Here is a 16,668-nt window from a genome sequence, read left to right as displayed (position 1 = left end):
ACAAAGGGTCTGCATACATGAGCAGAAAACCACTTCAAAAGGTCAGAATCTTATGACCTTTTTATTGCCATAGGGCAGAAACAAGGCCTGCTTGTTTATTTATTAATTTATTGTGTTCATGTATATTATTTGGGACACCAATGGGGGCTTTTCATTGATCTTTCATAGAAACAGACATCTAAAAAGTAAAGAAGTATAAGCCCCAAAGAGAATTGAGAGGAGGTCCTTCAGACATAGAACCAAAAAAGGTTTTCAGCAAGGGCTTTTCATTTTATCTTCTTTTTAAAAATAGCTTTGTTAATGTACAACTTACATGCCATAAAATTCACCCATTTTTAAGTATAAATTCAATGATTTCTAGTAATTCGCAAAGTCATGCAACTATTACCACCATATGGTTTTAGAACATTTCCATCACCACTCCCCATTCCCCCCTGCAGCTGCGTTCATTCCCCATTCCCACTACCAGCCCCAGACAACCACTAACTCCCTCCTATCTATAGGTTTGCCCTTTCTGGACATTTCATATAAATGGAGTCATATGATACATGGTTTTTTTGTCTGGCTTCTTTCACTTAGTAGAATGCTTTTGAGGTGATCCATGTTGTAGTTTGCTCTTTTTTTAATGACTTTAAATATATATTTATTTATTTATTTATTTGGCTGTGCCGGGTCTTAGTTCCGTGTGAGGGATCTTTTAGTCACAGCACGCGGGATCTAGTTACCAGACCAGGGATCAAATCCAGGCCCCCTGCATTGGGAGCACGAAGTCTTGACCACTAGACCACCAGGGAAGTCCCTTGCTTTTTTTTTTTTTATTGCTGTAAAGTTAGGCATTACATGACTAACCCTCATTTTGCTTATCCACTCACCCACTGATGGACATTTGGGTTGTTTCCACTTTGGGGCAATCATGAATAGTGATGCTCTGAACGTTCACACACAAGTCTTCATGCAGGGCAAGGGCTCTGTAGACAATGCTGAATTCTCCTTCCTCACCTCAGAGAGGCAAGCTCTTTCTTGGAAGAAAATGTACCCAGGCCTCCGGTGAACCTTGCTTGACAATGATGGATAGAGTGTTAAGACTTATCCGCTACTCCTGAGAAGGCAGGTTGATACACGGATGTCAGAAGGTCTCAGTCCCTGTATAAGGGATTTTCTCACGTTTCTCTTAATAAGGTGGGACAAGAGCCAGGTGGGACCAATTAGTCCTTTCCTGGATTGATACACAGTAGTCCCCCTTGTTAGTGGGGCATATGTTCCAAGACCCCAGGTGGATGCCTGAAACCACAGACAGTACCAAACCCTCTATACGCTATATTTTTCCTACACATACATATGATAAAGTTTAATTTATAAATTAGGCATAGTAAGAGATTAATAACAATAAAACAGAACAATTTTAACAATATACTGTAACAAGAGTCATATGAATGCGGTCTCTCTCTCAAAATATTTTATTGTACAAATTTAATGCCTTTTCCACCTTTAAGCACTTATACACTGTGGCTGTAACTTTTTCAGTTTGAGGTGCAACAGCAAAACTAGGGCAGATTTATTTTTACTTCTTCACAATCTTTGGCTAGAAGATTCATTCTTACTGTAGATCTTAGCAAACTAGGCATACAATTTTTTTCTTCCCTTGTTAAGTCAAGGACTTTCACCTTTCCACTTAAAAGAAGCACTTTACAGCTGCTCTTTGGCACATCTGAATTGCCAGCCTTGAAGGTCATTATTAAGTAAAATAAGGGTTACTGGAACACAAGCACTGAGATAACCCAACAGTCCATCTGATAACCGAGCTGCTACTAAGTGACTAATGGGTGGGACATGGACAAAGGGATGATTCTCAGCCTAGAGGACAGAATCGGGTGGCGTGAGATTTTATCAGACTTCTCAGCATAGCATGCAATATAAAACAGATGAATTGTTTATTTCTGGAATTTTTCATTTAATATTTGTGAACCACAGTTGACCCCCTGGTAACTGAAACCACAGACAAGTGAGGACTACTGTATAAAAATGTCTGGAAAAACCTCTTTTCTCACGGGGGTTGCTATAGTGAAAAACTAAGGTTGGTGCCCATTACTGCTACTTGTTCACTGTATGGAGGGAGACTGTCGGCAGAATTCATTCATTCATTCAACAAAATTACTGAGTGCTTTCTACATGCTCGGCACTACTCTAGGTACTAGGGATACAGGTATGGGAGAAAAAGACAAAAAACAAACAAGAAAACAAACCCTTAGATCAGAATGCTTACTTCTAGTTGGAGAGACAGGCCATAAAAATATGAAAAATATATGTCACAAGGTGATATGTAGTATGGGGAAAAATTAAGCAGAGAAAAGGAATAGGGTGTTCTTGGCAGAATGGAAAGGTTGCTATTTTAAAGAGGAAAGTCAGAAAGGTCAGATTTAAAAGGTGACATTTGAGCCAAACCTGAAGCGGGTTGTAGTATCTAATGCTGTCTACCAAATTACCACAGCCTTAGCTGCTTTAAAACAACACTTATGGGACTTCCCTGGTGGTCCACTGAAGAATCCATCTTGCAATGCAGGGGATGCGGGTTCGATCCCTGGTCAGGGAACTAATATCCCACATGCCACGGGGCAACTAACCCCATGCGCTGCAACTACTGAGCACACGAGCTACAGCTAGAGAGCCCTACAGAGCCCACATGCTCTGCAGCCTGTGCGCCACAATTGGAGAGAAGCTCCCCTGCCACAGTGAAAGATCCCACGTGCTGCAACTAAGACCCGATGTAGCCAATAAATAAATATTTAAAAAAAAAAATTTTAAAGCAAGTAAGAGTTCATCAAGGCTGCTAATAGATCAATCTACTAAAAGCAATCCATTTGTATACATCTGCCACAAACATCTAAAAAATAAAAAAATTTTAAAAAACCCAACACATTTATAATCTCACAGTTTCTGTGTGTTAGGGGGCTAAGCATGGCTTAACTGGACCCTCTGCTTCAGGGTCTCTCACAAGTCTTTTTTTTTAGAATAAATTTATTTATTTTTGGCCATTTTGGGTCTTCATTGCTGCACCTGGGCTTTCTCTAGTTGCAGCAAGCAGGGGCTACTCTTCGTTGTGGCGTGCACACTTCTCATTGCAGTGGCTTCCCTTGTTGCGGAGCACGGGCTCTAGTTGCATAGGCTTCAGTAGTTGTGGCTCACAGGCTCTAGAGTGCAGGCTCAGTAGTTGTGGCACGCGGGCTTAGTTGCTCCGCAGCATGTGAGATCTTCCTGGACCAGGGCTCGAACCCGTGTCCCCCGCATTGGTGGGCGGATTCTTAACCACTGCGCCACCAGGGAAGTCCCTCTCACAAGTCCTTAATCAAGGCATCGACTGGGGTTGGGGGTCTCACCCAAAGGCTCAGCTCAGGAAGGATCTGCTTCCAAGCTCACATGGTTGTTGTCAGAATTTCAGTTCCTCTAGGGCTATTGGACTAAGGGTCTCAATTCCTGGATAAGCACCCCTCATTTCCTTGCCATGTGGGTCTCTCCAACATGGCAACTTGGGTCATCAAAGCCAGCAAGGAAAAGCATCTGTTACCAAGGCAGAAATTACTGCCTTAGGTAACCTAATCACATAATTGATGTCTCATTGCCTGTGATCGGTCCCGCCCATACTCAATGGTAGGACATTATGAAAGGGTGTCAATACCAGGAAGCAGGATCACTATGGACCATCCTAGAAGCTGCCCGTCACAGAGATGAAAGAGTGAGCCATGGGGGACCCCAGGGGGAAGAGTGTAACAGGCAGAAGGAATAAATGCAGAGGTCCTGGATGGGAGCTTGCCTGGAGTGTTCAGGGAACAGCAAGGAGGCCAGTGTGGCTGGAGTAGAGCGAGCAAGGTGTAGGGGAGAAGAGATGAGCACAGCAGGGCAGGTAATGGGGGCCAAGTTATGTGGGGCCTTTTGACTTTTACTTTTTTTTTTTTTTTGCGGTACGCGGGCCTCTCACTGTTGCGGCCTCTCCCGTTGCGGAGCACAGGCTCCGGACGCGCAGGCTCAGCGGCCATGGCTCACGGGCCCAGCCGCTCCGCGGCATGTGGGATCTTCCCGGACCGGGGCACGAACCCGTGTCCCCTGCATCGGCAGGCGGGCTCTCAACCACTGCGCCACCAGGGAAACCCCAGGGACCCTGCTTTTAGAACCGCTGGTCTACGGTATGCCCAGTGCCGGGGCTCAGGGCCGAGTAAGATAAAATCCCTGCCTTGAAGTGGCTCACAGCTTCAGGCCTTTCTCTGGCCTCTGAGGGGAGACAACACATCAGTTCCAAAGCTCTTTCCTTGCCGTAAATCCTAGGAAGGTAGATTTTATATGCTGCCCCTTGAAATCACATTAGTGATGTACGCTCATGACTACCCTGGTGTCCTGTTTTATTTCTGCAGTTAAATCCCATCTCCGTTTCTCCTAGCCATGGCAGACAGAGGGAACAGGTGGTCACCAGCTCCCTGCTAATAACTCTTCCTATGTTTGCAGCCCATTATTAAATTGCCCTCAGATTTTCCTTCTTCAAGGCTAAATAATTAGCTACCCTTTTCTGAATCAAGGGGCGGAGAGAGTTTGGCTGACTATAGCTACCAGCCTTAGTCAGGAGCCTATGTGGTAGAAATTCTTGAACCAGTGTGAGGGCTGGAGGTATTATGGGTTGGGGGCTTCAGTGGGGTTTCAAAGGCTAGACCTTCAGATTCCTTCATCTGAGCAAGGCCCTTAGAAGTGATGCCAGCAGACAGCATGCAAGATAAGGAGATGGCCAGTGGGATGCAGGGATCAGCTGGAGGTCAAGCATCACCGGTGAGTCAAACATCTTGAAGGATTATGGACACCATCAGGCCTACCCCTGCCTCCATGAAATCTTCCACCTGATCCTTTCTAGCCAATGGAACGACACTCATGGGGCAGCCTGCTGCTGGTGACCATCTTCCTCGGTAGAAAGTATGTGACCAACATAAAGATGATGTTCTTTCTTTTTTTTTTTTTAATTAATTAATTGATTTTATTTTTGGCTGCATTGGGTCTTTGTTGCTGCGTGCGGGCTTTCTCTAGTTGCAGCGAGCGGGGGGCTACTCTTCGTTGCGGTGCGCGGGCTTCTCATTGCAGTGGCCTCTCTTGTTGCAGAGCACGGGCTCTAGGCACGTGGGCTTCAGTAGTTGTGGCACACGGGCTTAGTTGCTCCACGGCATGTGGGATCTTCCCAGACCAGGGCTTGAACCTGTGTCCCCTGCATTGGCAGGCGGATTCTTAACCACTGCGCCACCAGGGAAGTCCAAAGATGATGTTATAGTGTGTGGAGGTCAAGGTCAAACTTTAGACTACCTGCATCAGCCTACCCTAGGAGGCTTGTTAGGAAATGCAGATTCCCCAGACCCCACTGCACCAGAATCTCTGCTGAGGAGTCTGAGAATGGGAAATTAACAAGACAGCCCCCATCCTGCTCTTCTGTGCAGTCAGGTTTGAGAACGAATGTCCTAGTGTGTGGTACAGCTCTCCTTCTCTTTTTTGGCCATGAACAGAAAAGGACAATGGTTCAGGGCAAACAAAGCATCTAGTACAGCGACTAGTAAAAATAGTGACTTGTCTGTGTAGTGTGTATATATTTTGAAAATAAAAAATAATAATAGCTAGCATTTCTTGAGAACCCCCTCGTTGGCAGGCACTGTGCTAAGGGATGAATCCTCACTTCCATGAAATAGTGGCTGTTAGCATCCCATTCATGGAGGAGGGAGGTGAGGTGCACAGAGAGACAGGTGTGAAGTCACACAGCTTCTAAGTGGCAGGTGGTACGACTTAGACCCAGGCCCGGCTCACCCCGGAGGTCAGGATTTTAACCTCCACATTATCCCTTCCTTGCCCCTGACACACTCTTCCCTTCCAGCTGTAAAATAGGGTAAGAGGCACCGTGGCTGCAGATTAAATGTATGCTATGGCGGAAAGAAGCCACTAGTTTTGAACTATGCGCTCGTGTTTCACATGCATTTTTCTCATTGGCCCCATCTCACACCTGCCCTGGGAGGAAAGCATTATACCCATTCTTCAGGTGAGGAAAACTCAGGTTCCCAGAGATTAAATGGCTTACCTGAGGCCACACAGTTATTATGTAGGTGAGGTTGGACTTGGAGCTATCAAACCACACTAGCCTGGTGAAGATGGAGATGAAAGGGGTCTGACTCCAATGCATGGTCACTCAGAGGGTTGCCCTGTTATGTCAGCCCTGGGGCCGCCCTTCCTATTTCCAGACCAGCTATTTAATTAGCCCGGAGGCTTCTTACTTCCGTGGTGTTCAGAAACACTGCCCAGGGTTACGGGCACAGCTAAAACAGGACCTAAATGGCATGTGCTGGAAGCTGTATAATTAAAATTGACTTGGGAGACGATGCCGTCAGCCTGTATGGCAGAAATAGAAAGTCACCTAACCAGAGTGTGTGTTGCCCATATGGACGCCAGTAACTGCTTTTGCCGTTCTGGTGCTTTTTAGTTATAATAGCTATCCTGAGGTCTGTGGTTTACAATGCCACCTCTAACTACCTTCTTAAGGATCCTGAAGGGAAAACCATTATTATGTGCCTGTGTCTGCATCCAGGGCTGGGTCTCTGAGGGGGAGAATGTGAGAGGCCAGGTTCCTTGTAGACGCTGCAGACTGAGATGAGCTTGGGCGTGCCACCAGGAGGTGACTGAAGCCTCATCTCCTGACCTGCAACTCTGAGTGTCTTTCTGCATTAGGAGGGGCTGAACTCTGGAACCATCGAACCTGCCCATTGGGCATCTACACCTGGATGTTCCACTGCCGTATCATTGTGCGCATTTTTGTCTCCTGTAATCTCTTACAGAACCCCTCCTGCCCCTCTCTGGGTCCTTATGGGGTCATGGCTAATGATACCCACATATGTCTGGTCACCTGGTCCAGGCTGACTCAAGCAGAGTGCTGGGTCCTCTGGAAACACTGCTTGGTCCAGAGGTAGGCACGTGACCTAAGTAGGCCCATTTAGAGTTTTTCCCTAAGATTTCATACAAAGTCTCTCTTCCTTTTGGAGCATAAACTGTTAAAATATAAGCTTAAGGCACTAGTGGCCATTTTTCTGCCATGTGAAACAAACCTACTCCAGGGGGAAAAAAATCCAATGTTCAGAGAGAAGATATGGAGAGAGAGTGAGTCCTCATGACTTCACCACATCCCTAAATCCAGACATCTCTGTGGGATTTGCCCTTGGCCTTCCAACTTAATAAGCCCATCAGCTCTTTTTCGCTCAAGCTGGATTGAACTGGGTTTCTTTCAGGAACCCTAGACAATACACATCTGAGGTTCAACATATCCAAACACAAAACCCCAATTCCTCCCCCAGCAAACCTGCCCTCCTCCAGCCTCCCCTGCCTTCCCCACCTCATCACTGCTGATTCAGTTTCGGCCACTGATTCATGGCCATGACCTTGGTTCAGACTCACACTGCTTCTTAGCCAGATTGCTGCAACAGCCTCCCTGCCTTCAGGCTTGTCTGCTCGGTGCTCACAGACACACACACAGACAGACAGACAGACAGACACACACACACACAGACACGCCAGAAATCTGCCTCGGCCTGACCCTTCCTGCTCTTCTATGGGGTAACTCACAAGGCTGCCAGACTACCTGGCCCCTGGTCCCTCCTACCTGTTGAATTTCAGCTGGTACCACCCTCCCCTCACTTCAGCTAGAGAGCTACTTGGAGTTCGCACTCTCATCTCTAAGCTAATGTACATGTGACCTCCAGGGGTTCTTAATCCTTTCTCTGCCATGGACCCCTCTGCCAGTCTGTGGAAGCCTCTAGACCCCACCTCAGAATAATGTCTTTTCAATCATAGAGCAGGATACATGGAATTATAATGAAATTATAACATACTGATATACATTTATCAAAATATTAAAACCAATTTAAATTTAACTATGGTAATGCGTGTGCTTCTTCAATAATGCATTAAATAGAAAGACCTAGTGCGGAGGCCTAATAATTGCCGTAATTTTCAAACAGTAAAGGGTGTCAATGAAGAGTCAAGTTATAAAAGCAACAACTGTAATGTGATAGGAACATATGTGATTTCTACTGGTGACGAAGTCCCAGGTCAGTGACCATGGAGATGTAACTTTATGCCTTTCTAAATTCATGGACTCCTCCACCCCAGTCAAGTACCACTGGGCTCTAGAATAATCTCCTCATCTCGGTTCTTTGGGACTCAGCTTAAGGTCACCCCTCAGGAAGGCTTCTCTGACCCTCACCACACTAGGTTAGGGCCCCTCCTCAGTACCCCGACAGCCCCCTGGGCCTCCCTTCATCACACCACAGGTCATATGCAATTCCATGAATTTGTCAGTGTACTGGCCTGGGGGCCTCTCCACCGAGACCCGTGAAGGTGCCCTATCCAAACAGGCACAGCCTCAGTCTGAGTCCAGGTTTCACCTCAAAGCTGGACCGCAGGTCCCCTGTTGGGCAGGTAGAGGCTCGCAGAGCCGGAGACCCTGAAGTGACATTCCCCTGATGAATGACTTAGGACCGATTTCTTGTTCCTTCTTTCATTGGAGGCAGGATGGTGCAGCCCTAAAGAAATGGGCCTTTGCAGCTAACCAGATCTGCATTTTTCTCCTGTCTCTGCCACTTTTCACCTGTTTACCTTGAGCAACTCCCTTCCCCTTTCAGATCTTCACCTTCCTTACCTGTAATATGGGACGATGATAGTACCCACTTTGCAGGGCTCTGGTGAGGATTACACAAGAACGCACGTGAAGGGATCAGCCCTCGATCATAATAATGACTCAGGAGTTGGAGGCACCCATATCAGCTATTAACACCATCCATTTGTTCATTCAACAAGCATTTATTAAGCACCCATTGCATGCTGGCGCTTGACATAAATGGCAGTATTTGATAATCCCAGAGGTAGGTTCTATTATCCCCATTTAAAATAACCTCCTTCATTGGAGGAGGGGTGCTTGGTATTCTGAGGCAGTTTTAAGTCTTTACGGATTAAGGTACCAAACTAACCCTAAGGATTTCATCCCCCTACCCCCAATATCCGGCACTATGCAGCAACGTGGGGCAGTGGCTAGGGAAGGATTTCCGTTTAAGGGGTCTAGGTTTGAATTCCAGCTCCTCGACGCTGTATATAGCCCCTGGGCAACTTCACTGCTTTGTGCCTCCTTTTTTTCTCATTTGAAGAGTGGGACAGTAACAGTGCCCACCTCAAGCATATCAGAGAATTAAAAGATTGAATTTGCTGTAAAAGGTTTTAAAAGGTTTAAAGCCTTGCCTGGCACTGTCTCTAAAAGCTTAGCTAGGGCTTCCCTGGTGGCGCAGTGGTTGAGAGTCCGCCTGCCGATGCAGGGGACACGGGTTCGCGCCCCGGTCCGGGAAGATCCCACATGCCACGGAGCGGCTGGGCCCGTGAGCCATGGCCGCTGAGCCTGCGCGTCCGGAGCCTGTGCTCCGCGGCGGGAGGGGCTGCAGCGGTGAGAGGCCCGCGTACCACAAAAACAAAAAAACAAAAAAACTTAGCTATTCCTCATGGGAACACCTGGCAAACCCCTCCACCTCCCTCAAGTCCCCACAAGGGGCACCTATCCCAGTGGGCATCCCTCCTCTGTGAAGCTCACTCCCGACCAAGCACACTTCCCATCAGTGTTAAAGAAACATTGTGGATACATACCATGAAGTTGTTAGGAGTACAGACCATGGTAGGTTCAAATGCCAGTGCGACCAACTGGCAGCTGTCATAACTTGGTAGAGTGGCTTTACCTCTGTGCACCTCAGTTTCCCTATCTGTAAACTGGGGATAGTTGCAGCAGCTCCCTCATAAAGTTAAGAGGAGTCAAGCACTCTGCTAGATGTATAGGAGTACGCAAGGCAGAGGAGGACAAAATGAAATGCTTGTGAAGGGTTGAGCACGGTGCCTGCAGAATTATAATCGCTCAACATGTGTTACATGCCATGTGCTACAAATGAAATAGTATATCATACTTAGAAATGTATATGTATGCTAGATATTTACACAAAATATTTACACATATGTATATTACACCTTTTGTTTATAACTTCCGCATTAATTTCCTCATTTACTCCCACAAGACAGCCCTGGAGGAAAGGCAGGGCAGAGATTTTATGCCATTTTTACTGATGAAAAGACAGAGGCAGTGGGAGATTTAAAAAGCGGGTAAACTGGTGACGGGCAACTGGAGGTGACTGGCAACTGGAGATGGCTGGGCATTTTAAAAAGAGAACCAGCGAAGGGCAGTGTTCCACTTCATATCCCTCAGTGGAGACCCAGCCTCGGCTCTGTGGCCTTGGGGTGGGAGGACGGGCTTGGGGGAGGCCTCCAGGCCCAGACCGTCCCAGCCACGAGGGCTGGCAGGCTGGCGGTGGACACGCCCGGGGGCGCACGCTCGCTGGCGCGGAGCTTCGAGCGGGCAGAGACGCAGGACGCTGGGCGCGACGCTGGGTGGCGCTGCTGGGCCGTCCCGCGCCAGACCTGTTGCGCCCAGGGCGCAAGTCCGGCAGCTTTAGGGTAAAGGGACGCGCCGATCTCTCCGCGCGCCCCTGCCACCCTGGCCGCGGTATCTCCCTCGGGGAGCCCAAGGCCCCACCTTAACTTGAGGCTCCCATTCGTTTGGCCTTTGCGTTCCTCACCGCAACAGTTCTAGGCGCGTCGGGGCGGGGGCGGGAATAAAGTTTTTCCAACCTGGTCTGGGAGAGGGCTGGATGGGGAGGACTCTCCCAGCTCCAGACTACAAGGTGGGCTGGACCGTGCCCCTTCGGCTTCACGGCCGCCTCGGAGGCCCCGCTCTTCGTAGGTGCCAGCATCGGTGCCGACCGGATGGGCTGACCCGCGCACCGCCCCCTCCCACCCCGTTCCCCTTCGCGGTCCCCTCCCCCGCCTCTGGCGCGCTCTGGCCCCAGCGTCTCCGGCCCCGCCCGCGCCGGGGTCGCTGCAGTCTCCGTGGTTGCCCCGGGCTCCCTCCCCAGGCGTCCCGGCCTTAATGTAGCCTGGGGAGCGCCTCGCGGGAAGCGCGGGACAGCGAGGGAGGCCGAGGCGGAGGCCCTGGGCGCCCGAGCTCTCCCAACCTGGGAGGCGGCCCCGACTCCGGGAGCCGGAACGCAGGGGAAGGCAAGGACGGGGCGGCCGACGGAGGGGCGGGAGCCGCTCATCAGCCACGCCAGTCACGTCTGGGGCCACCCGGCTGCCTTTTTCTTTCTTTCCCTCTTTGCTTTCTCCCCTCTCTCGGGCTGGCGAGGGCAAAGTGGCCGTGGCGGCGCCATGCCCGGGCCGGAGTGAGTGCGCGCGGGCGAAAATGGCGTACATTCAGGTAGGGCTGAGGCCGGGGGGCCAGGTCCGCGGTGTGGGTGAGGGGTGCCGCGCCCCCTGCGACTGTGAGCGCGCGGGAGGGAGGGCAGACGGCTGCGCTGCCACAAACTTGCCTGGAGAAAAAGGGTGTCTGAGCGCAGGCTACCTGTGCAGCAGTGGGGGGTGCGCCCCAGGAGAAGAGGCTGGGGACCCCCGCACCCCGTGACGAAAGGCCCTAAGCGGACTCTTCACGCGCGCCCTCACCTCCTGGGGAAGGAATGGGGGTGGGGCGGACTTTTCTTCTCCCTTCCCCCACCTCCTGCCTCGTGCACCCCTCCCCAGGGGAGGGGCCGCGGGCAGGGCGGCCCGGGGCGCGCCAGCCGCCCGGCCCGCCAGCTGCCGTTGCCTTGGTGACGGCTCCGGCTAATTGGCCGGCGGAGGGAGCCTGTTCCGGCCAGGAGGGACAAGGACGTCGTCTTTCCCGGGCACTGGGTGTTGAGCGGTGGGGGACACACCAGAGGCGCGCTGGTGGTGGGGGGGGGGCAGCCGATTACTTTGGGCCATTGCATTGGGGTCTGGGAGTTGTGGACCACCATCATCTTGGGGACACCCCCCAAGAACTTAGGCTGAAATAATTTACAAGCACCTTCTTTAGGGGGCGGTGAGGGGGCGCTGCTTGACTGAAAGACCTTTCGTCTCGATACATGGGGGGGAAGTGGCGACGGGTCAGCGCCAAGGTCATGCAGTCAGACCCGCTGAGCTGCTTGCTTCTGGGCTTGGCTCCTCAGCCTGGCAGAGAAGCCTCCAGGCTCCCACAGTAAGGGTGCATCCGGGCTCACGTCTCCCCTCGGCTATAGCTGGGGTTGCTGCTGGTCCCCTCGTGCCCCTTTGGCTCACGCATTCCCTCGTCATGTCTTTAGGCTTTTCCACCTGCCAGGAACTCTGCTCTGCCACCTAGGCCATAGCCTTCACATCCCTCTCCTTAGGTTCGCTCCATTGACTTCTCTTTTATGGAATCCCTAGGTCATCTTTTCAAGTTCAATGAAGGTCACATTTACTGTTCACCTACTGTGTGGATGTTGTCGGGCGGGGCGCTGTGCGACAGTTGCTCAAGACACTTGGCTAATCACCTACTATGTATGGCAGTGGGGACACAGCTGAGAAAGCAGTAGGTCCCTGCCCCTCAGAATGCACAGTGCAGTGAGAAAGGAACAACGCTTCTCCGGGTCTTAATGACTGCCTTCAAGCACAGAGTAATTAAGTGACCTGCCCAAGGCCATACAGGTGCTTAGGGGTCGTGGTGAGGCCTAAAAGGGGGGCTGGTGGGGATCGGTGGGGGATTTGTTAAGCATCTGGTATGAGGATGGCCCGGTGATGTTGACTTTCCTCCTAGAACAAGGTGTTAAACTTTTTCTGTAAAGGGCTAGATAGTAAATACTTCTTTTTTCTTGGAGGGCTTCACGGTCTGTGTCACAGCCTCTTGACTCTGGCTCTGAACAGCCATAGACAGTAGTAAATTAATGGGCATGGCTGTGTCTAAATAAAAGTCTGTGGACACTGAAACTGAATTTCATATACTTTGTATGAGTCAGGAAGTATTAATCTTTAAATTTCTTTTTCAACCAAATAAAAATATACAAACCATTCTTAGCTGGAGGGCCCTGGAAAAACAGGCTGCAGGCTGGATTTGGTCTGCTAGCCATAGCTTGCACCCCCTGTTCTAGAATATCTGGGTTCTCCTCCTTCCTCCTTTTTTTCCTGGCTCGAATCAGTTCTCCTCCAATGGGTCAAACCCATGAAACCGAGCCTCAAAGACTTGGCATTCCCGGGAGCCTCAGAGCATCTTCCCTTTCCTCTTTCTTCATTTCCTTGGTTTCTCTTTGCTGCCCTGACAGTCACCTTGCACCTGGGCCTTGAGAAAGCTGCGTGGTTGTACCTCATTGGGGCCCCTGAGGTGGCCTTGCTTCTGCTCATCATGGTTTTAGAAATGGTTCTCTTTGGATCACTGCATACCCAAGAAACCCTTCCCTGTGAGCCTGGCTTGTTGTGAAGAAGCATCACTGTATCCTTGCACTTGACCGTAAGCATTTTAAAACACTTTCTCGTGTGAGCCCCACGAGGGCATAGCTTTTTCTGCATTGTTCACCTCACCGCTGTATTGGCCAGGACAGTCCCTGGTGCCTAGCAGGTTCCAACTGGACTTGACAAACTGTCTGGTTCTCATAAGCCACAGAAGGGGTTCAGATATTGTGCAGCTGGGCAGGACAAAGCATTTTCATAGTGTCCTAGCTTAGCCCTTCCACTAAAGAGAAGAGGTTAACTGAGGCTCAGAGTGGCCCCCCCCCCCGCCACCCCTACTTGCCCAAGTCACATGATTGGCCACTGGTGAGGCCAGGACTAGCGCTTCTTCACTCAGTTTCATACCCTTCTCCTCACCCGCCTCGGTGTGATTAGTGCCCGAGACTTCGTTTCCCAAGCTGCAGTAAATCGCTTATCACTTCAAGGATTTTGAGTTTTTCATGAGCTGCGAACCACCTGTGCTGTTATTCACTTAATTTTTTTTCTATAAATGGACTTGCACTTTATTTTAACTTTAAAAAATAGTATGACAAGGAAACTTTATGTCATTACCATAATAGAAAACCAGGGTCACGTGATATAAACAGAAGGCAACAGGAAAAATAAACACCATGAGAATAATGCCACATTCTTGGATTCTAGATGGGTAGGCTGTCTCCAAGGCTCTGAGCTGGGGTCTGCTCTCAGTTTAAAAAGGAAGGCGGGGATGGGATTTGCAACTGTTAGAAAAATGTCACGTACAATGGTACCAAATTAAGACTTTCTCCTCCTTGCAAGAGAATTGAAAAAGACAGTTAACTTTCTCCCTCTTGACTCAAAGTTCTGAGTTCTGTGGGAGACTCCTCCTAACCTACCTGGTTTACTTGGCCCGTTTGGAAAGCCATTAAGACTCTCTCCCGGAAGAGGGTGGCGGGAGCCTGTGCCTTGGGAACCGGAGAGAAGAAACTGGGGTGGAGGTGGGGCTGAAGAAGGGAGGGGCTCCCTCCCTTCTTCCCGAGGACCAGACTATGGCTTTCTTTTCTTTGGCTCCCTCTGTTTGTGGGTGGTCATGTGAAGCTCCCCACCATTGGAGCAGAATTGGAAGGTAGGGCCTCGGGGAGGGCGGGGGAGCCAAGTCACATCCACGCTGTGTCTGCCTGCATGTTAGCTAATCATGTCCTTTTGGGTTGGCTTCATGGCTATTTCTGTATAGGAAGGTTTGCTCCTCTCCTGAAGTGTGGCTGCATTGGATAGCATGACTATCTATCCACCCGCTCTGATTCATAACAGCATACGGTGCAAATCAAATCGAAATGCTAAAGTTTCCCATTTATTCGGTGTTGGTTAGCCAGGAGGCTACCAGCAACCCTGAAGGTAGCAACACCTTGTTAGGAGGTCAGCTCCCTTCCCAGGATGGTAAGTGGAAAGAAGCAGGGCTTTTTTTTTTTTTTTTTTTTGGGTTGCTGGAATATTGCTAAACTGGTCTTGTCTCTCTCTCTCTCTGTCACCCCCCTCGCCCTCTGCGCCCCTTGGCTTCACGTGGATCTCTAAAAGGGCAGTTGGAACCTTTAAACGAGGTGAGTTAATTCGGCGATTCGCTTGGTCTGGCTTCTAATCAAGAAATGCTTGCTTGTCATTTTGGAGCCATATGTGGGGCTGCGGGGATATTGAATATTAAACAGCAACCGGATGTTGATAACGGCATAGTTTCGATCCCCTTCTACGGAAGGGAGATCCCGGTGAAAAGACACTAGTTGATGAGATAAGTTTTCCTTCCCACCCCCTACTTATTGCCATTTGATTATCTCTGTTTACTCTCATGTCATGAGATTATTTTTTTAAAATATTTTTGCTTTGCTTTCAAGAAGACAAAGTAATATTCATTGTGTTTTGAGAACATATTGCATAGCCCTCACGATGTTGAATAAACCACCCCCATGTCAAGAAAGACGTTCACATAAACTGCAAAAGGAAATAACCTGCAAATATTGTGCTCGCTGTTAATGGCTCGAGCGGGTTGGTGTTTGCCACATCTTTGTGCCTGCAGTTGGTAAATAGAAATGGAAAACATTTTGTTCTAAGTGATCAGTGGCGGAGGCAGACCTCCTGAATGTCGTTAGTTCTCATCAGGGATCAGCTGCTTGTAATTTTGGGTGTTTTTCCTCTTTTTCCTCCCCACCCTTTCCACCTCCCCTCTACCCCTCTTCACTACCCACCTCCCCCAATGGCCTCAGGGTTTTCTTTCTAGAATCTCCGATCTGCTGCTCTGCAGATGGACTTGCCGGCACTGCTGTCAGAAGTGCTATGAATCCAGCTGTTGCCAGTCGAGTGAGGATGAAGTTGAAATTCTGGGACCTTTCCCTGCCCAGACTCCTCCCTGGCTGTAAGTAAAACTGCTTCGAACTTCCTGGAAGGCAATCTTAAGACCTTTCTTTTCTCCGTTTCTGCGAGGGGGTTTGGGGCCCGGGAAGGAGGATTTGGGGTATGAAAGTGGGAAAGGCTGCGTTTCCATCGACCTCTTAGCTGCTGATGGGATGTGCTCTGTGCCTCGCTGCGTTCGGCAGGCTGGTGAGACCAGCTGGGGGTGGGGCTTCAGTGTAGCTGGTTTCACATCGGGCCTTCTGAGATACGAACTGTGTAACGCTAAGCATGTGGGCACGTTTAATCACGCTGAGTGTCGTTCCAAGCAGAAAAAAGAGATCTGTGAGCATCTATATTCTTCAAGGGATGTCCAAATTCTAAAGGTTTCAATCCAAGTCAGTACGACAAACTGTCCTAGCACCTGGCCCGTGCCTGGCTCATGCTAGATGCTCAAGGAGTATTTGGTGTGGACAGCATGAACAAACAAGTGCCTCTCTGCTGGTTTGAGCAGGAACTTCAGAAACAGGGGAGCAGAAAAGCACCTCCAGTCGCCATCGTGTCCTCCTTCGCTGTTTATGTTCTCTCTGGCGTCTTTCGTTTTATTTCCAATTCGTTTTCCTCCCGCGCACGCATACAACATCTCCATCTGCCAGTCGCTCGGATATTTTGGGAACGCAGTTTTGAAGCTTCTCAGCCACGTGTCTGGTCCACCTCTCTGTGGCTGGGAGAGGAATGTGGCCGGAGAGTCTGGGTTGAGTCTAGAGGGCCAGGGCCTGGGAATCATCAGGTGCCACTTCTCATGATACAGAGGGGAGGCTCAGAGAGTTGGGAAGACAGTGTGAGGGCCCACAGCTGCAGCCTCAGTGGGGATCCAGTGCTGTCTCAGCTAAACCCTTGGGCTAAGATTCCAGAAGCCTCTGGCGCCCCATC

General features: G+C 49.8%; 1 protein-coding gene across 4 annotated transcripts in view; it reads left to right on the top strand.

Moving 5' to 3' along the window:
- SYT17 (synaptotagmin 17) overlaps positions 1 to 16,668 on the top strand; it is a 115,725-nt gene that overhangs the window by 18,352 nt on the left and 80,705 nt on the right. The window contains exons 1-3 of one of the 4 annotated variants that reach the window (XM_027098113.1): positions 9,516 to 11,341; positions 14,937 to 14,954; positions 15,612 to 15,760. In XM_027098113.1, coding sequence (XP_026953914.1) covers positions 11,327 to 11,341; positions 14,937 to 14,954; positions 15,612 to 15,760 — 182 coding nt within the window. In that variant the 5' untranslated portion in view covers positions 9,516 to 11,326. Of the gene's footprint in view, positions 1 to 9,515; positions 11,342 to 14,506; positions 14,794 to 14,931; positions 14,955 to 15,611; positions 15,761 to 16,668 lie in introns of those variants that run through there. The other 3 variants (XM_027098112.1, XM_027098114.1, XM_027098111.1) reach the window with 3 other exon arrangements.

The sequence above is a fragment of the Aethalodelphis obliquidens genome, unplaced genomic scaffold, assembly GCF_003676395.1.
Source record: "Aethalodelphis obliquidens isolate GAN/ISIS:26980383/991018 unplaced genomic scaffold, ASM367639v1 scaffold120, whole genome shotgun sequence".
In the NCBI taxonomy this organism is placed as follows: domain Eukaryota; kingdom Metazoa; phylum Chordata; class Mammalia; order Artiodactyla; family Delphinidae; genus Aethalodelphis; species Aethalodelphis obliquidens.
This window is presented reverse-complemented; position numbering and strand designations above follow the sequence as displayed.